This window comes from Neurospora tetraspora (genome assembly GCF_033439725.1).
Source record: "Neurospora tetraspora strain CBS 560.94 chromosome Unknown B0H65scaffold_1, whole genome shotgun sequence".
In the NCBI taxonomy this organism is placed as follows: Eukaryota; Fungi; Ascomycota; class Sordariomycetes; order Sordariales; family Sordariaceae; genus Neurospora; species Neurospora tetraspora.
The window spans coordinates 2749103-2767985 of record NW_026944383.1 but is presented as its reverse complement, the minus strand read 5'-3'; the positions used below and the strand labels follow the sequence as shown (position 1 = coordinate 2767985).

Genomic DNA, 18883 nt, shown 5'->3' with positions numbered 1-18883 from the left:
AGCATGGGGAAGGGAACCAAGTATGAGGCTTGGTCAGGCGTGTACGACTTGAAAGCGTTAGGGCCTACAGGTTATGGGTGGAATACAAGTATCAGCATTGGTAGGCGTTTTGGATTTTACAGCGAAATACGAGGTTATAACTGTACCACTGCCGCCTTATTACTGCGCGACAACATGTGACACCAGTCTCTTACCGCCATGCGCTTGGGTTACCTGTACGACAATTCGAAATCACCAAGGGGAGAGCAGCTCACAACTCAACAACTTTGTCGAGCTCGCCGAATGGGAAACACCGGTTGAAGAAAGAAAGGCATCAGTTTTGCCATACGTCCCGGATTCGAATATCCAAGTCCCGGTTTTATAACTATGAGCACCTAAGTGTTTGACTAAGCTCCGCAGTTGTCTGATTCTGAGAACAGTCAGTCCACAATCTTCCTGAGACCAACACCCTCTCCAAGAACGGCGCACCTATCAGAGAGCTTTTCACCTACACGTGTAGACACCAAGGTGTGAAAGGGTACGTGTACCGGTTCGCGAAGATCCGTGCTTATTCGTCAAAGCTGGCGCAGAGGGGCGGACTTCACTCCGTCACACATGATCCAAAAACTGAAGATGCTATTGTTCAGACTATCGAGACTTGAGACATTGGCTCTGCATCGGACTGCTTCCACTTCTTATATATCTCCTGTTCATTTTGGATTTTTTTCTGTTGCATCCTGAAAACTTGGAAGTTGTTTCCCCTTTTTCTCCATCCTGCAAGTATACCAGCCCCGCATATTCCTCTTTTCATCCTTCCCTGAACTTTTCTCAAGACGTTCAATCCTACAACCAACCTAAAGGAACATGCGACACCTAAACCCAACGCTATGATCGCCGAAGCCATGGCACGCTTCTTCCGTCAACGGCGCTGCTCCGCCGCTGTCGGCACCAGCTTCATATTGCTTGCCGTCCTGACATTCTTCACGATGCACCTTCTCGGGCTAAACAGCGCAGGCCGACAGTCGCTCTTCCATCGACCGGCGACAAAGGCTTCTGAAAAGCTCCCAGATATGACGTCGTACCGTAAGGGTCTTTTCTGTCCCCACATTCACTGAGCACATCATGCAATGTTTCATCGTCACATGTCACATATTGCGAACGATAGTGCACACTGCGTCCAATAGCTTCTTCACAAGCTGTTCACCTCTTTTTTTTTTTTAGATCTTTGCCCGATTTCTCGCATTTAAACATCCAAAGCGATCTTCACAAGACTGCCAATGGATTACTGGAACACTTCATTAACGATATCCACAGAACCCTCGCAACCTCTCACAACCCAGAACAACGGCGATGAACACCAAGTTCCTATTATCCCAGAACTCGAACTTATCGACGCAGTTTACAGTCCTATAACTCTGATATCAAACCTTCCCAAGAAACATCTCCCATCTATCACCAACCCTTCACCACCGTCCAACCCCTCTTCCGATGTCACCAACAGCAAACGTCTGGTTATCATAGGCGACACGCACGGTCGTCTGACCACCCTACGATCTCTTCTGGCCAAAATCTCATTTGACAATACGACAGATCATCTCATCCTTGCTGGAGATTTAGTAACGAAAGGTCCGGATAGCAAGGGTTTGGTGCAGTTCGCTAGGGACATAGGAGCGAGTGCAGTGAGAGGCAACCATGACGACAAGGTGCTCGAAGCCGCGAAGTGGTTAAGTCGCATAAAACAGGGCAAAAAATGGCGGGGTAAGGCAGAGAACGAGGCCGATAGTGTGAGTGACGACGAAGAGGAAATTTCAGAGAAAGAGGAAGAAGCAAACGACACCCTCGACGTTGCGGGACGACAACGACGAAATAAGAAGCCTAAAGGGTTAAAGCCAGAACACATCGCCGTCGCCCGCTCCCTGAGCCCTTCTCAACTTCACTGGCTCGCCTCTCAACCCATCATCCTCCGAGTTGGACACCTTTCCGGAGCGAAGACCGCGCCATGGAACGCCAAAGAAGTGGTCGTCGTCCACGGGGGTCTCATCCCATCTCTCCCGCTAGAGAAGCAAGACCCATGGGCGGTGATGAACATGCGGAGCCTGGCTTACGAACTCGCTACCTCTTCAGCCCCTGATAACACCAGGAACGAAGACAAAAAGAAGAACGACGGAAATATTAACACCACCCACAAAGGAATAACCACCATTCCCCTCGACACCCGCGAAGGCGAACCCTGGTCCCGCGCCTGGAACCGCTACCAAAACCTGATCAGCAACGCATCCAAGCGCGTAGCCGTCGTCTACGGCCACGACGCCCGCTCCGGTCTGCAAGTCGACAAAGACATCACCATCAACCTAGGCAAGAGCCCAATCCCAATCAGCGCCCGCCAGATCACCGGAACAGGCGACCAAACAGTCAACGTGAACGCCGGAAGAGACGTGGAGATCGAAATCGAGACGGAAGTAGAGATTGAATCGGAGTCCGAGGTGAAGAGATCATCAGACGGAGGAAACGGAGTGGAAGCTGAAAGGAGGAAGAAGAAGCCGAAGAAGTTCAAGGGAACTCGATATGCGTACGGTCTCGACTCGGGCTGCGGACATGGGAGGCAATTGTCTGCGCTGGTGTTGGAAGTCAATGAGAGCGGGGATGATATTGTTCATCGGATTGAGCAGGTCGAGTGTGAGTGAACACGGATCGGAACAGGGACAGAATGGCCACTGGGTAAAGGTTAGGGGAATAACGAACGGATCTGCGATGGTATTTACATTCGAGAACTGGCAAATATTGCACATTTCGTCTATGCCACATTCGATACTGGCGTTAGCTTTGGCGTTCGGGTTAAGCTATGATACAAGAAGGTGGATTGTACTATACGTTCACGGGCCTTGAGGGAAGAATAGTCGGGACGACCATGCGGTCAAGGGTAAACAAGATTTTCTACAACGAGAGAGATCATAGAAAACAAAACCATATGTATCCAGGATCAAACAATTTCTACTCTTCTCTTATCGCGTGAATCCGGAGCAAAGGTGGTCAGGTAGGTGTGTAACTTGAAATCAGCGAAATGTCTATAACCCTAACCCTACCCATCTTCCTTCACTGGGCTATCGAGTCTACACAATAAAACCCGCGGGGTCACAGGCTCACAGCGGACTTCCCCCCACAGTTGGAGAAAGACATGCGCTGGGATGTATCCGATTGCTCAAAGAACATGGGCTCTTGCTGAACTAAGCAGCCGATTTCCCCTCCATCGATCCCCTCGGACGACGTGTTTTGTAACTGAATTTCATCTAAACATGTGACCTTCCTAACATCGCCTGGCGAACTACGGCCCGTTCTCATACTCGATCGTCGCCGGTATTGTTCAAAGTTGTTTTACTTCATCCAGCCGTCTGCTATCTTTGCCATCGGACTCTAGCATCTCGGCGTCATCGCTTATCACTCAAAGTCAAACAGAGTTTCGCCCCCGCACACAGGAACCATGAGCAGCAGCCCGATAACACAGCCGCCCGTGGCTCCGGGAACGACAGCTACCAGGGGAGATGACGAAAGCGACGCCGCGTTTGAGAGCTCCCATGAAAGCCCACCCGGGAATGCGGAAAGTGGTGGATCTTATGCAGAGCACCAGGACCAAGGGGACTCGGACGACGACGGATATGTGTATCACCCGGCGCAGGAACATGCAGACGTAACGGGGAACGACGACGACGATGAAGAGGAGGATTACGATGATGAGGACGAACACGATGACGAAGACGATGAAGACGACCAGGACTATTTCGATGGTAGTGGTGGTCTTGAGTTTGAGTTGGTTATTGACGAACTAGCACCGGGCGCCCATGATGATGAAGATGACGACGATGATGATCCCAATGAGCCTGGAAATGCACTTCAGAGGAGGATCCTTCAGATAATACGTGGTAGGTTTTACACTCACCATGACCACTCGTTAAGCGATATCTCTCTTGAGATGACGCAAAAGAATCTGCTAACTGGTGAATTATTCGCTTTCCAGGAGGCGGCGGTCGTGCTCACCTAGGTTCGCAGCAACTGTTGGCGCTAATCCAAGGTCATAACGTGGATGACATTGACGACGATGACGACTATTGGGAACCACCTAGACGGATGAGGCCAGGTTATGTCCCTGCCTTCCCCAAAGTGCCCAGCGAGCAAGGTCGGAAGCTCATGGAATCCGGTGTTTTCGGTGCCTTCGATCTCAGAGAGCCTGATAGCAAGAAGAAAAGGCTTACTCGTCGATTACTGGATCGGGAGCTAGGCCTGGGCGATAGGACAGAGCAAAAGACCAACCTGGCTCTTATGGCTCAACAGATGATTCCCTCATCGAAGCCGGAGATGGTCATTCACTACGACGATCCTGTGTGCTGCGGCCAGTTCTCCGATGACGGCAACTTCTTCTACGCCTGTGGCAAGGACTTCAAAGTACGCATGTACGACACTTCCAACCCTTACAACTGGACGCACTACAAGACTGTCCGATACCCCTTTGGTCAATGGACTCTCACGGATGCAGACCTCAGTCCAGACAACAAGTGGCTTGCCTATACATCTCTAACAAGCCAAGTTTGCTTCGCCCCTACGGATCCCAATGACACAGGTGACCCTTATACGCTTGATCTTGCTGGAGGAATGGTACGTCAAGGCTGGCGAGATGCGTTTCCTATCTTCTCCATCCGTTTCTCAGGCGACGGACGAACACTTGTGGCCGGCACAGGTGCCGACTCGATAGTCGTTTACGACATAGAGCGCCGAGAGCCTCTTTACAACGTGGAGGGCCACGATAACGACGTGAACGCCGTTTGCTTCGCCGACAAGCAATCCCCACACATTCTCTACTCCGGATCGGACGACTGCACCATCAAAGTATGGGACACCCGAAGCATGTCTTCACGTCGTGAAGCGGGCGCCTTCGTCGGCCACATGGAAGGCCTAACATACATCGACAGCAAGGGCGATGGACGCTACATCCTCAGCAACGGCAAGGACCAGTCCATGAAGCTGTGGGATCTTCGCATGGCCATGTCCACAGCCGACGTGGAAAGGCTTGACGCCACCAAACCCACCGCCAGACGCCGCTACCAGTACGATTACCGCTTTGCAGAATATCACGATTACATGTGGCAGCCGCACCCGCATGATAACTCGCTGGTCACGTTCAGGGGTCACAAAGTGCAGAGGACACTGATCCGGTGCCACTTCTCGCCTCCTGGTAGCACTAACTCGCGCTATGTCTACTCGGGCTCGTACGATGGGTTTGTTTATGTCTGGAACCTGGATGCAACTATTGCCGCGAAGATCGACGTCAAGAGCGTGACTGAGGGGCTGAGGATACCTGGGTATACTCCGGCGGCGAGAAGGAGAGAGTGGATGACGCTGGTCAGAGATGTGGGCTGGCATCCTAATGCGCCATTGCTTGTTGGTGAGTTATCTTGAACTTTTTTTCTCTTTTGTATACCCCGTCCTTCAGAATACTTGTCTAACATGCCATCTTAGCGTCGTCATGGAATGGACCGACTATGAATGCTGGAACGGCGACCTTGCACTCTTACAACGAGAATGATGTAGATGAAGCCGAGCCGGGGATGGGTTTATCGGTCAACGAGAAGATACAACCGGACGAGGGCCTCTTTAACTGGCGTGGGTTGAGAGGGTTTATGGATGATGACGATGATGACTTCTTCTGATTAAGACTGGGACTTGGGCGTTGGGGGTCATCATGTACAACACTTTGCCTATTTTCGAAATGAAACAGGACCCAGGGTACCAGGTAATTGGGCTGATGGAATCCTAGGCAGTATTTACAGACAGACAAAGATGAGCTATCGTCCTGAAAGAGCTCTCCCGAGTGTATTCACCATGGTATCGACAAGGAATATCCTAAGCAAACCCTAACCCATATTTCTCACACCTGCCAGGTGGTTGTCGGCTGACAGCAGGCTTACGCACGGTTCAGTCCCGCAACCAGTGGATGTGCCTGCCGGGAGCAAACTGGCACCGGGAAAGCCCAGACCACGCCCAGCCATTGGCGCAGCGTGCCCTGCCATTGCCGGAGAGGTCCTCTCTTTGTGAGTGCCATCGCGTGCAGCCCGAGGCCCAGAGGTACCTGCCAGGCTGTGTACCGTGTTTGTCAATGCCAGAGGCATAAGCAAGGCGAGGCGCTGCAAAGCAAGCTGTGGGTGCAAATGTATAATATATTCCATAAAATATAATATAATACAAGGGTACGCTAGGTATCGGCTACATATAGCCTACAGGATACAGGGTACGCCTACCGCAAGCTCTAACAGTACCTCCCAAAAAGGAAAAAAAGTGACGTCCTCGTCGTAAAAACTACATCGTAGAAAAGAAGAGCCCTAAAGACAATAAAAAAAACACTAGAGATAGTATTCCTAATACCCTATAACCGATATATACCGTTTAAAATAAAACTATCCCTTTCCATCCTCTATATCCACTTCCTAAGCCTCCAAATGCCACCAAGTATCTCTTCTTCTTCTTTTTCTTCTTCTGTCGGACGAATCGTTCAACGACAGGATTGTGGGATTAAATTGGTAGTAAATAGTATTGAATTAGACTACTATCATCGAGGAGAATCGTAAGGTTAAATTGGTAGTAAACAATACTAAATCAAATTACTATCATCGAAGAGAGGGTTATCATTAGTCTTAATAATAAAATTAGACGAATCGTTCAACGCGGAGTAAATAAGGTTCCTAAAACAAACAACTAAGGAAATCAATAGTATTAATTTTAATGATACCTAAAGCAGGTTAATCGTAAAGTTAGTTAACAACGCTAAATCAAACTACTGTAATCGAAGAAATAAAGGTTTGATGGCGTTAAATCAATTACCGAAATAATAGCGGACAACGCTAAATTAGACTACTATAACCGAGATAAAGGTTCAACGGCGTTAAATCAACTGCCGAAAATACCAAAGAAAACAAACTACTAAGACTATCAAAATGACATGGTGATGATAAGGTTATCAATTCTTGTATGGGCACCAATATCAATACCAGAGGCATAAGCAAGGCGAGGCGCTACAAAGCAAGCTGTGGGTGCAAATATGTAATGTATTCTGTAGAGTATAATGTAATGCAAGGGTGCGCCAGTTATCGGCTACATATAGCCTACAGGATACAGGGTGCGCCTACCGCAAGCTCTAACAGTGTTGGACCAAAGCCCCGTCCACTGCATGCCGCGAAGCTCCCCGTTCAACAGGGCACTTTTTTCTCCCGTGCACCATCTTTCCCCTTCAACTGAAACCTTTCTCTTCCATTCGATCCGACAACAACAGGCGACCAAATCGTGTACTCCACACAGCACCGAAAAGCTCCAAAGCAATCTCTATCGCAAGGCGGTTCGACTCGCTCTGCCCACCAGTGGATTCAAGATCCGTCAGTCACAGTCTCGGCCCAGCTCCAACGCCTGTTTGCCCCGTAGAGACGCAGCGACCGACGCGGGGAGAAACCCAAGCCAGTCGATCACTTTGGCTCGACCTCGCCCCAATCGACGACCCTTTGTCAACCCGTCCGGCTCCCTCAGCATATTCGGTTGCCCGCTCTCATCCAGCACCGACCAGACCCGAAGTCTAGCTATCAGCCAGACGTCACTTTGTCATTAACTCAGTTACAGATCTCTATCACCATCCATCCGGCTATCTCCCGTTCCTCTGGTCTCCTTGTCTCCAGCCGACCAGCACACTACAAACTGGACCAGAGCAAGGTACTGCGAGTTGTCGCGTCCCATAGCGTTGCGCGAGTCAAGCACGGGAAGCGTCTCTGGGGAACTGTCATAATCTGAAGGAGGAAGTTGAGACCTGCTCGGGATACAAGAAGAGAAAAGGAAGAAAAACAAGCCAAAGAACAACGCAAGACTGCAAGCACAGAGCTTCCGTCTTAAACAAACAATCTCTTTTACCGAGGCCATCCTCTCCTGTCTTCTGAAACTTTAACAGCTTCCGTCGTCATTGGGGATCGGAATGTACGTACTCACAAACTCTACCTTTTCTGTCTTTCCTTCCTCTCCCTATCTTTTTTCCTTTGGTTGTTATTGCTTTCTTCGTCATGGCCGCTTTTCCTTTTCGTAACGCGTTCGTTATTGCGTACCATCGTCTTTGCCTTTCTCCAACGCTCAGTCAGAGATCGGATGGGTATCGGCTTCATCACTATTCTTTCAGAACTCTACTTTGTCAGCTACTGATTCGGGGATCTCGCACTACAGACAATCTTGTACTTCTGATCAATAGCCAGGTTCTTAATTCAGACTTGCTTTCCAGAGAGACAGCACATAACTCGTTGACCTGAACACTCAGGCACCCACGTCTCACAACCTAGTCACTTGTCTGTCAAGGACCAGTCGTATTCACAATGGCCGAGGAGGAATTCGAGATCGACGTCTATGCCGATGCTGGCAATGACCAGTCCGGCGAGCAGCAGGGTGATGGTGATCACCACGCCTACGATGACAATGGCAACCATGCCGAGAACGGTGACGGACAGCACCAGGATTATCATGAGGACCACCATGGAGAGGATTCCGGCGCACATGACAACCACAACCAGACATCACAGAACCAAGCGCCCCAGCAGCGACAGCAAGGTGTAAAGCGCAAGGACGCCCCTGGTTCCGATGAGCGACCCGTCGATCCGGGCGCTACCACCGCCCTTATGATCTCGGATCTCCACTGGTGGACTACGGACGACGATATCCGCGGCTGGGTGTGCCAGGCGAACTGCGAGTCTGAGCTGAAGGATATCACGTTTAGTGAACACAAGGTCAACGGCAAGAGCAAGGGGTATGTGAAACTGCCCGCGAGTGTTATATCAGGAATATGCCTGCTAACTGTATCCTTTAGACAAGCCTACGTTGAATTCACTTCCCAGCAAGCCGCGAGCGCAACTAAGCATGTGATTGATAACTTGTCGAGCGAGATCGGCCAGCAACCTGGCCAGAAACGCCACTCCGTGATTTACTCCAGCCCGGTTGTCAACCCCTTCCGCACGCTTCCTAAGGACACCCCGAACCGTGCTGTCAAGGAGATCCGTGACCGTGCTCCCAACGGGCCCAACAACTTCGACAACCGCGGTCAGAGCAACTTCGTCCCGAACAACAACTTTAGCGGTGGTTTCCGTGGCGGCCGTGGCGGTTTCAACGGTCCTCGTGGCGGCATGAACCCGAACTTCAACCGCAACTTCCAGGGCAACAACATAGCCTTCAACAACAACAACGCCGGCTTCAACAACCCCATGGCCGGCACTGGCTATGGCGGCGGCTTTGGCGGAGGTGGTTACCAGCGCGGCGGTATGATGGGCAACAACATGCGTGGCGGCCCTAACATGCGCGGCCGTGGTGGAATGAACAACAACATGATGGGAGGCATGCCTATGCCCATGCACGGCATGAACCCCATGGCTGGTGGTATGAACCCAGGTATGGGTATGATGAACCCAGGTATGGGAGGTAAGTCGCAATGATTAGTCCGGCTGTGTTTGTCATATCTATAATACTCACATACTTTTGATAATACAGGCTTCCCAGGAATGCAGCCCTTCAATGCAGGCTTCTTTAACGCCGGTAGCCAGTCGGAAGGCTGGGGACAGAACGCGCATCCGGCCAAGCGCCCTCGCCAGGAGTAGAGCAACCAGCAGGGCAGCCGCGGCTATAAGACGGAAAACATGCGCTTCTAGGAAGGAGACGACACCGAGTTCCCGTACCACGGAAATACTACGGCGACTATCAAGTCTGAATAACTTCATATTACTGGGCAACAAACCTCATCGGTTACAATCGGATAGCCGTCAACGAATCCCGGCTAAAAGCAGGCTCAGCAAGGACCTCCTTCCCACCTCGATTGGGTTCGTCTGTGCTATCCTCTTCTGTTTCGATAACGTTTGAAAGAAATGATATGGAAATGGTCAAGATTGCCCGAATTTATTTTCAGTATGGCACTTTCGCAACACACATATGCCCGTGGTTATGTTTGGTGTTTGGTACAGCGATGACTTTAGGAGGATGCCAGCGTGGGGGTCTTATGGTCCCGGTTTCCATCACACAGCATTTGACCTTTGGACACTCGACTATGCCATGCACCTGCTACTATGTGTGCCTCTATGGCAATACAGAGACTGGCGGAATCGACTGAATGGACCAGCACCACTGTCTTGGGCTAAAGTATCCTGGGCGTACGACCAAGCCCGATCCTTCTCGAAGGCGTACATCTGGTTACCATTCTGAACGGCGAGAGCTGGTAGACCGAAGGAACGACTGTCAACCATCCACCCACGGATAGCTTCGTCAACTGGATTACCCGACTGTTTTCGGACTACCAGATGCAACTCGAACGACTAACAGTGGTACTCGCTGAGTCAGTCAGTCGACGATAGCGTTTCGATCTGTTTTCCCTTTGGGTTCGGTTTTCTTTTCAGTTTCTTTTTGTTCCTTTCTCCAGTCGGGTCCTTTTTGTTTGGTATGGAAAGGGTACGGATTCACTTCGCTTTATTTTCATTTTTTTCAGGGAAATCAAGGAGGGAAGAAAATGCGTCGAATGCAATAGATTTTAGGAAACGGCGAACACAACAAACATGGCTGGATGGATCAAAGGGTGGATTGACGGAGCAGTGGTGAGAGAGTTGCGTATTAGTTGTTGAGCAAAGTAGAGAATACGTGAGAATCAAGTTTTATGGGATGTCTCTCTTTTAAAAGTTCTTCTGGCGGTTTAGCATTCTCATTGAATGGCGTTTTGTGCGAGAGTGAGAGTAAGGTGACTGATTATGATGGCGTCTATGTGAAAGCGGCTTGATTGCTACAGTTGACGATGATGATGTTGATGTCGATACCTCATACCCCCTTCCCCGGTTTGACCAAGATGGCGTTGAGGTGGTGTCTGGATGGTTTGGTTCTCCTTTCCTCGGTTTCTGGGGCGGATGTTTGCTTGCTTGATATGATACCCGTCTCCTGTTTGTCTGGGTGCTTGGATGAGCCGCACTCGGCTTGGCATAAGTGCCCCATTTTCCAGAAATCTTCATGGAAACCAGAGGAAAGAAGTGACGTCTTGTATAAACTACTATATATCGACCATTTCTTGAATAACTCCTTTGAAATCATCTTAAAGCTGAAGTTCTGAACCATCGAAGTCAACGTCAGGGGCTCAATGTGGGTCCTTCCACGGGCAGAACGACCGGCTATTGGCTGACGTATCCTTTAACGGCAGCCTCCAAGAGCTGCACCCGACAGCGACCTTGACACCGTCAACCTACAGCTAGAGGTACTTCTTTAGGTGCTGTATTTATAGGGCGTAACTGAGGTACCAGCTGCTACACCAATACGTCAGCGGGAACAACGTGTACCTCGAGTTTTCAACCTCAACCTCAACCTTCACACTTTCTACATCCCGTCATTCATCTCAATTCCCATTACAGTTTCCTCATTACTTCATTTAACTCTGGGATTTCGAGTCTGGATCACGCAATTAGTCGATTCGGAATTACATATAGCTGTGGATCATAACAGGTTATTCGACCAGTCGCGGAAACCGATCGACCCAGCCAGCTATCCAACCATCATTCTCCCACCTTGCAATCGAGCTACCCAGACGACAGAAAAGACAACATGTTCTTCACAGGCACTCTCCAAGAAGGCATCGCTGCGGCTATCCAACAGACCAAAAGTCTGGTCTGTTTTGTTACAGGTTCGTTATCACCCGTCGTTTCCTCATTCCCGCACTTGTATTGCTGCCGGGTTGCCGGGCTGTGCATATCCCTTCACGTCAATCTCTCATAATATTCATCTTCGACATTGTCGTCATTATACATTATATCGGACCCTGTCTCTGTGTTAACCAACCAAATACTGACCTTATCCAGACGACAACACTGAATCCCAACAATGGGAAACCGAGTTCCTCAATGATGAAGCCATCTCCCCTCTCATTGAGTCCAGTGCCGTGGTGCTGAAGTTGGTCGCGGGCAGTACTGAGGAGGGATACTTGGCTCAGTTGTTCCCGGTGCCGAAGAAGCCTACTGTGGTTGTCCTTAGGTGAGCTACTTGTGGCTTACGATGAAGGAGGAAATGACGTGTTGCTAACGATGAGATAGGGGCGGGCAGCTCAAGGAGTACATTGCTGCTGGAGTCACGAAGGAGGAATTCGTGAGGAGGCTGAGAGCTGCTCTTGGGGAGCAACAGGCGGTTTCTACAGGTGCTACTCCAGGTTCGGCCTCAGTTCAGGAATCTCAGTCAGAACAGGGACAAGAGCAGGCATCATCGGCAGCGGCACCATCAGAGCCAGCACCTCAACCATCAGCGGAACAGACAACTGCCCCGGCTACATCATCTATCGAGGCTTCAACTTCTCAACAACCTCCCACCAATACCACTACGACCACCGAGCCTACAACCGCCTCCTCATCATCCCCAGCCACAACAACCCCCACCACCACCAACACAACCCAACAAGCCCAAATCCAAGCCATCCTCACCGAGCGCGCCGCCCGCCTCGCCGCCCAAAAGAAACAACAAGAAGAATCCGCCCGCGCCGCCGCCCGCGCCCGAGCCGCAGCCGAAGACCCCAACTCCCCCGCCCGCCAAGCCGCCGACGCCCTCCGCAAGAAACAGCAAGAAGCGCGCGAAGAGCGGCAGCGGATTCTCAAGGCCATCGAGGACGACAAAGCTGCTCGCAGAGCAAGGCAGTCGGAGAAGCAGTCGGAGAAGCAGCGGGAGAAGGATAAGGGGAAGGGGAAGGAAGAGGGATTGCCCTTCGCACCAGCTAGTCCGTTGTTACCCCGTGGTAACCAGCCAGTCCAAAGCACGGGACATTGTGCGTTGCAAGTGAGATTGACGGATGGGTCGACTATTAGATCTCGGTTCTTGACGGAGAAGGATACGGTTAGGGAGGTTAGGGAGTGGGTTGAGGCTACTGTCCCTTCTAATGATTCGGTGAAGAAGGGGAGGTATAGCTTCAAGGTGCTGTTGACGCCTCAGCCCAGCAGGAGGATTGAGCAAGAGGAGGAGGGGAAGACGCTCGGGGAGCTGGGGCTGGCGCCGAGCTCGACGCTGATTTTGGTTCCGACTGCTGGCGGATCGGGGAGCAGCGGCGTGAGGGTAAGCTTTGCGGCGGCTCAGGGAGGTGAGGGAGGAGGAAATATCTTCCAGCGCTTGATTGGGTTCTTGGTTGCCTTTTTCAACACGGTGGTGGCTTTCTTTTCGACGCTGTTCAGTGTCTCGGGCCCGCCCAATGCTGGTCCTACGCCGGAGCAGGTGGCTGCTGAGGTTAGGGGCGAGCAGCAAGCTGCCTCTAGGGCGGAGGGGGCTAGTGGGAGGTCACTTGGTGGAGGTGGTGCGGGTGCTGCTGTGAATAGGGGCACGGGAAGCAGGATCAAGGGATTTGGTGATGAGAGGAGGGATGAGGAGCGGAAGAGGAACGATCAACAGTTTTATAATGGGAACTCGGTAAGTACGCCCTTTTCTTTTGGCTTCTTGGAGATGAGAGGGCAGCAGCTGACAGAAAGCAGACAAACTTTGAGCCTAGACATGATGATGATGAGAACTAAAGCCAGCACTGCGCTGATGCCAGAAGAGAGAAAGACATTTTCCCGCTACTCCAGTAGATTCTAAACGAGAAGAAGGAAGAAGGCACATCCATACTGTAGTCACCATTAGACAAAGCGAAGAAAATGAAAAGAGGCTTGATCCCTCCTGAGAGGGAGGCAGAGATCTTGTATTTTTACAATTGTTTTTTTTTTTTTTTTTTCGTCTTGTAAATGCTATTGATGTATCACCACCGTAGACCAATTCCCGAACTCCAATGCTGATATCTTGTTGGTATATGCTGCGTAAAAAACCCTCTGCGAGCTTCTTCGAGAGGATGACGAGAAACGTAAAAATTGAGCGGCGTTTCCGGGACGACAAAAAAGGGCCACGTAAAACTTCCACCCCAAAACTAATCATACACATCCTCTCTATCCTCCTCCTCACTCATTCTAATCCAACAACAGCAACCTCCTCTTCAAGCCATATAAGAACGAGAAGAAGAAAGAAGCTTAGTACTGGCTAGCAGCAGCCTGGCAAGCCTTAAGCTGTTCCAGGTACCAGCCGCAGATCTGCATGTTGCCATTCTGCTGATCCATGCACTGGGTGAAGCTCTTGGTCGCCTCGGAGCAGTTGTTGCCCCACGACGAGTTCTGGGCAGCGGCGGCCTGGGCCTGGACGGGCGCGGCGGCCTCGGGGGCAGCGGAGGAACCGCCGCCGGAGAACATGCCGCCAATGGCGTGGCCGATGGAGGAGCCGATGGCGACACCACTGTTTGTTTATAGTCTGTTAGTATATGTATATGGGTTTCCGATGGAATCCAGAAGCGGAGGGGAGGGGCACGGAGATGGGATGGGGAGGAAAGGCAAGGTCAAACATACGCAGCAGTGCTAGCCATCTGACCAAAGAGACCAGGGCCCTGAGAGACGGGCGCAGCGGCAGCGGGAGGAGCGTGGGGAGCGGCGGTGGGAGGAGCGTAGGTGGAAGCAGGGCGCTGCTGCTGCTGGTTGGTAGGAGCCATGGGCTTGCGCGCGGGGACGGAAGGGCGGGCGGAACCACGGCTTTGGCGAGGCATTTTGGCTTGTTGTTGTGGTGGTTGGGTTGCGTAGATTAAAGCGACCGACGTTTTGGCGGTTTTGAAGTTTAGTGAGTGAGTGTGGTTGTGGTGATGGATGATGGGATGGGGAAATGGAATGAGATGGGATTAAGCAGCAATGATATAAAAAGGTACTATCGGCAAAAGACCAGTGGGGAATGATCAACCGGGCGACATTTTGCCATCCATCATTTGTTGCGACCCGCGGGATCTCCAATTGCGACTGCGCCCGCTCGCCCTCCCCCTCCGCGCCGGCCGAGGCCCTGAAAGCCGAGACAACAGCTCGGAGCTTGGACCCCTGTTTTCCCCTGTCAAACGTCTTTTTGGGAGGGGTTTGGGGCTCTTTTTGCTCTTTTTGGGCGGTCTTGTGCTGAACTGGAAGCCAATCGAAGGCGAGAGAGCATGTTGTTGAGGCTTGTAGGGCGCGTGACCATGGATAGAGGGTTAGGGTTGTGGCAGTTTGTTTAAATTCTTCAGGGGTTTCGATGATCAACTGCTCAGTTCTATGGAGATAGTTGGGTTCGTGAATTTGAAATTGTGTATCCGTGACTCATTTACATCCGGTGTCTAACTCTTCCCCGTGTTTACCTCGAATCGGTTGCCTCTACCAAGAGGCGGATCCTGATGTTTCCGGGCTCGTGAATTCCCCTTCTCAAAAACTAGCAACGCAGTGTCCCGCCACATCGATGCTGGGACATTATCCAGTCATGGTTTCATGTTCGAAACTCCAGCTGGTGGGTATCTCAAGTGGCTAACACAAAAATCCGGTGGCCGCGGGTCTGGTTCCGGGCAAACGATTTCCGGCTTGTGTTCGTGTTGGCCTTTCCGCGGCCTCGCGAAGCGCAAAAGAACAACGCACGGCATGCCTCATGTATCGGGCCTCTTCACGCGAAGCCTGGAGCGCCATGCCCAAACTTGGCGCCGTGGTCATGGTTGCCGCACAATAACTCAACTAAGAGCGTAGTGTACGCAACTCTCACTTCTTCTTGTTTCCCTTGGTCTTGGGTCGCTTGGCAATGGGCTCGGAGCTCGAATCTGCTGCTCGCTTCTTCTCCTCCTTGGCCTCTGCCTTGGCCTTCTCTTTGGCGATCAGCTCTGTCAACTTCTGCTTGATAGCTTCATCATCGGCCTGTACACCTGTTAGCGTGTTACCCAACAGCGAAATCCGTGGTGAAACCCCATACCAGGTCAGATCTGATGAAGCGGGCAGCGGCCTCCTTGTTGACCGTCTGCTCACGCTCCTGGGGCGGGTTCTCAATATTCTGGATCTTCTCAAAATATTGCCTGACGCGGGTCAACTCTGTGAAAATGGCATGCTCTTTGGCATCAACACCGTTCAGACGTAGTGAGGCTGTTCTCAGGTTAGCAACAGGTTACTTCCAGTATTAACGTGCTAGACTTGACTTACAGAAGAGAATCGACTCAATGGCATAAGTCACCATAACGTAGAGCTTGGCCTTGTCCAAAAGAGGCAACTTGGAAGATACATCACCGACATCACCGAGAACGGGCTTCAGAGCGGCCTCTAGCTGGTCGAGGTCGACATTGAGCTTCTCCAGCGAGGGGGTGATGTCGGGCACGTCCATGTCTAAAGTCGTATGAGTTGAATGATACTTTTGGGTTTAGAGTCTGTGATTGAGGGGAGGACGATTTCAATATTAAAATCCAGATGCGATGAGGCGGCGGTTTGTTGACATTGATGGTGTTTTGATGAACAAAGATGCGAATCTGAATGCAAGTGAGGAAAGCGGCCCCACACAGTTGCGAACCGTTCAAGTTGCACTTTTTTGGTTCCAGATTTGGGATCCACCTGCTGCGACAAGCCTTCCACAGTGCGGTGCCAAGACCATGCTATGGCCGAGCAAGCCAATCAGAAGTGATCAGTTTCTCTTCCACGGCCGATTAGCGTGACAGTGCATCAACCGCGGGCGCGCTCCCGAGAAAAAAAAAGTTTGGCGGCCATTGAACTTTTGATCGGAAAGTGTCTTAACAAAATCATCGTCATCCGGCAACCGAATTCAGCTAGTCTTTATACCGCAAACCACCACCACCACCACCTCGACAACACCACCACCACCCCGAATTCCCTCCCAGGCTACCCGCTTCGCCCTTCTCGCCCCTGGTCCCTCCCCGGTCCTCAATGCTCCCGCGCGGGACATAAATCCTGACAGGACCTCTTGCGACAGGTCCTCCGGCGGGGTTTCTGCACCACCACGATAATACCATATCATGAGCTCCCGGTGTCGTCCGTGAAAGCCGCCAACCTGTATTCCTTTACCGGCAGTCGACCGCACTTGCGGGTGTTTGGGCGAATACCCTGCAGGCACACACGATGGTGTCCCAGTAACACCTCGGTGGGCCGGGGGGCCAGCGCAAGCGGTTTCCGTTCCATCCAGCCTGAGGTTCAGAGTCGGCCCTTTGTCGCTTCGTACCCTCCCCTCCGCCACGTCCTCTCCCGAGGCAACCACGTGCAAGTTCCGCCGTACCCTCAGCAGCAAACACGACAGGCCTCTTCAAAGGCAGACTCCCGCTCAGCTACACTGTCGGCTACGCCGGATGCGCCGCTCCTCAAGAACTCCGATGCGCATGTCCCAACAGAAACCGAGTCGAAACCAGTTGTGAATGGTGGGAGTGAAGCAGAAGCCGCCAAGGAACGGTACCGAAACCCGACTAAGGAGTTCTTCGATCGGCTAAATGAGGCGGAATTGGATGAGCAAAAATTGGCACAGACGATCCGAAGAGAGGGCGAGAAGAAGCCATGGACTGATCTGTTCAAACCGTCGGACCTGATTCACGTTATGGGCCTCAATATCCAAGGACGATACGTTACACACACGCTGGCCGGTGCCGAGACAATACCACCGCCGATTTTCATGATCAACCGATGGAATTTAGTTAAGAGGTGGGAGAAGGCGGGAAAGTGCTTGAAGCTTCACAGGCAAAAGGAAGTCATCGTCCGCGACAGGATCAAGGCCCAGTTCACACCGCCAACCCACGGCTATGATCCGCGGAAGCAGAAGGACGAACACATCAGCAACCTGATAGTGACTGTTCCAGCCGGGCATACTGTCGAAGCACTCGGCCAGATTAAGCACCGGCTTGACCACAACTCGACCATTGTTCTAATTCACGAGGGACTGGGCGTCGCCGAGGCTATCTGCAAAGCCTACTTTCCCATCGAAAGCCAGCGGCCGGTGTTTATCCTTGGCCACATGACAACTGGTTTGGGGTTGGGCGATGAAACGTTTGAGTTTGGTGAGGTGCGACCTGGGAGGCTCTTCCTGACCGTCTACACCCCTCAGTCAGACAATATTGGTCCGGTCGCGCCCATTGTGATCAAGAAGCACCCGCCCACCTTGTACCAGCGGAGGGGGTCGCATCTGATCAAGCTTCTCACGTCAATTCCGGACCTCAATGCTACCGGTCACCGAACGGACGACTTCTTGCAGCTGAAGCTACCAGCGGTGGCGTTCCGAGCGGTAGCTGATCCTCTGGCGACTATTCTGGATTCCACCTACGATAAAATTCCCGAAAACCCACACGCTCGTCAGCTCATGGATAAGCTGCTTTCCGAGGTTGCCGATGTGGTTTCTCACTTGCCTGAGCTAAAGGGCTTGGAGCAGTTTCGCGTCGCCAATGCCCTTCCATACATGCGTTCGGAAGTGTTCCACAGGTTGAAGAGGAAGGGAACTTCTGACAGCCCCATGCGCAGGTTGACTGCCAGGGGTCTGGACACTGATATTGGATATGTGACGGGCTATTTCGTCATGCGCGGCAAGACGTTGGGCCTTTCGGTTAACGCTCTTGACAGTATCTGGTCAGCCGTCAAGGCAAAGCAGAAGGTTTTGGCAGAGAGGAGGCAGAGGGAGGTTCCGTTTGAGGTCCCGTATCAGCCGAAACTTGTTCCTCATGTCCCAGAGCCGTATACCCATTATCCTGACAGGCTCTGGCCTGAGCCTCTGAGGAACATTCTCAACAAGATCAGGTGATGTATAGATCATGGGTGAATCATGAATATTTATTGCATACATAGACGGATAAACAAAATCATGGCGATAAAAGGTCTTTCGGAGGAGGTGGTTGTTTTTGGAGACGGATCATCCTGTACATACCTATCTGTATTTTTAGTTTTGCATATGAATAGCCTGGCATTTGTGCATATCCGGTCCAACATTGTTTATATGTGTATCCTTTTCTTGTCAGTGGCCATGTTGACTCCTTTTGGGTGTAACATTTCTTCTGGAGGCAAAGATGCCTCCAGCAACC

General features: G+C 51.5%; 7 protein-coding genes across 7 annotated transcripts; 5 read left to right on the top strand and 2 right to left on the bottom strand.

Moving 5' to 3' along the window:
- The first annotated feature begins 1069 nt into the window (after nucleotides 1–1069).
- On the top strand, nucleotides 1070–2742 carry B0H65DRAFT_24146 (Metallo-dependent phosphatase). Its single transcript, XM_062822327.1, has one exon. The coding sequence runs from the start codon at nucleotides 1257–1259 to the stop codon at nucleotides 2661–2663; it is 1407 nt and encodes a 468-aa protein (XP_062686152.1). The 5' UTR covers nucleotides 1070–1256; the 3' UTR covers nucleotides 2664–2742.
- A 407-nt stretch (nucleotides 2743–3149) lies between these two features.
- B0H65DRAFT_449623 (WD40-repeat-containing domain protein) lies at nucleotides 3150–5919 on the top strand. The gene is made up of 3 exons (XM_062825967.1): nucleotides 3150–3896; nucleotides 3992–5413; nucleotides 5488–5919. Exons 1-3 carry the CDS (start codon nucleotides 3458–3460, stop codon nucleotides 5676–5678), a joined length of 2052 nt encoding a protein of 683 aa, XP_062686151.1. The 5' UTR covers nucleotides 3150–3457; the 3' UTR covers nucleotides 5679–5919.
- Nucleotides 5920–8243: 2324 nt separating this feature from the next.
- On the top strand, nucleotides 8244–9799 carry B0H65DRAFT_23980 (uncharacterized protein). The gene is made up of 3 exons (XM_062822303.1): nucleotides 8244–8794; nucleotides 8855–9459; nucleotides 9529–9799. The coding sequence occupies exons 1-3, from the start codon at nucleotides 8367–8369 to the stop codon at nucleotides 9633–9635; spliced, it is 1140 nt and encodes a 379-aa protein (XP_062686150.1). The 5' UTR covers nucleotides 8244–8366; the 3' UTR covers nucleotides 9636–9799.
- Nucleotides 9800–11294: 1495 nt separating this feature from the next.
- On the top strand, nucleotides 11295–13744 carry B0H65DRAFT_449619 (uncharacterized protein). The gene is made up of 4 exons (XM_062825966.1): nucleotides 11295–11686; nucleotides 11862–12033; nucleotides 12093–13443; nucleotides 13506–13744. Exons 1-4 carry the CDS (start codon nucleotides 11608–11610, stop codon nucleotides 13542–13544), a joined length of 1641 nt encoding a protein of 546 aa, XP_062686149.1. The 5' UTR covers nucleotides 11295–11607; the 3' UTR covers nucleotides 13545–13744.
- A 289-nt stretch (nucleotides 13745–14033) lies between these two features.
- On the bottom strand, nucleotides 14034–14596 carry B0H65DRAFT_438076 (uncharacterized protein; the record flags this gene model as incomplete). Its single annotated transcript, XM_062825348.1, has 2 exons — nucleotides 14034–14292; nucleotides 14403–14596. The coding sequence occupies 2 exons, from the start codon at nucleotides 14594–14596 to the stop codon at nucleotides 14034–14036; spliced, it is 453 nt and encodes a 150-aa protein (XP_062686148.1).
- A 991-nt stretch (nucleotides 14597–15587) lies between these two features.
- B0H65DRAFT_24063 (Sas10/Utp3/C1D family-domain-containing protein) lies at nucleotides 15588–16421 on the bottom strand. Its single transcript, XM_062822315.1, has 3 exons — nucleotides 16026–16421; nucleotides 15802–15968; nucleotides 15588–15746 (listed from the first exon to the last, which is right to left on the bottom strand). The coding sequence occupies exons 1-3, from the start codon at nucleotides 16201–16203 to the stop codon at nucleotides 15594–15596; spliced, it is 498 nt and encodes a 165-aa protein (XP_062686147.1). The 5' UTR covers nucleotides 16204–16421; the 3' UTR covers nucleotides 15588–15593.
- B0H65DRAFT_554354 (ApbA-domain-containing protein) lies at nucleotides 16328–18775 on the top strand (the record flags this gene model as incomplete). Its single annotated transcript, XM_062830002.1, has 3 exons — nucleotides 16328–16454; nucleotides 16644–16803; nucleotides 16962–18775. The coding sequence occupies 3 exons, from the start codon at nucleotides 16328–16330 to the stop codon at nucleotides 18604–18606; spliced, it is 1932 nt and encodes a 643-aa protein (XP_062686146.1). The 3' UTR covers nucleotides 18607–18775.
- Between the last annotated feature and the right edge of the window lie 108 nt (nucleotides 18776–18883).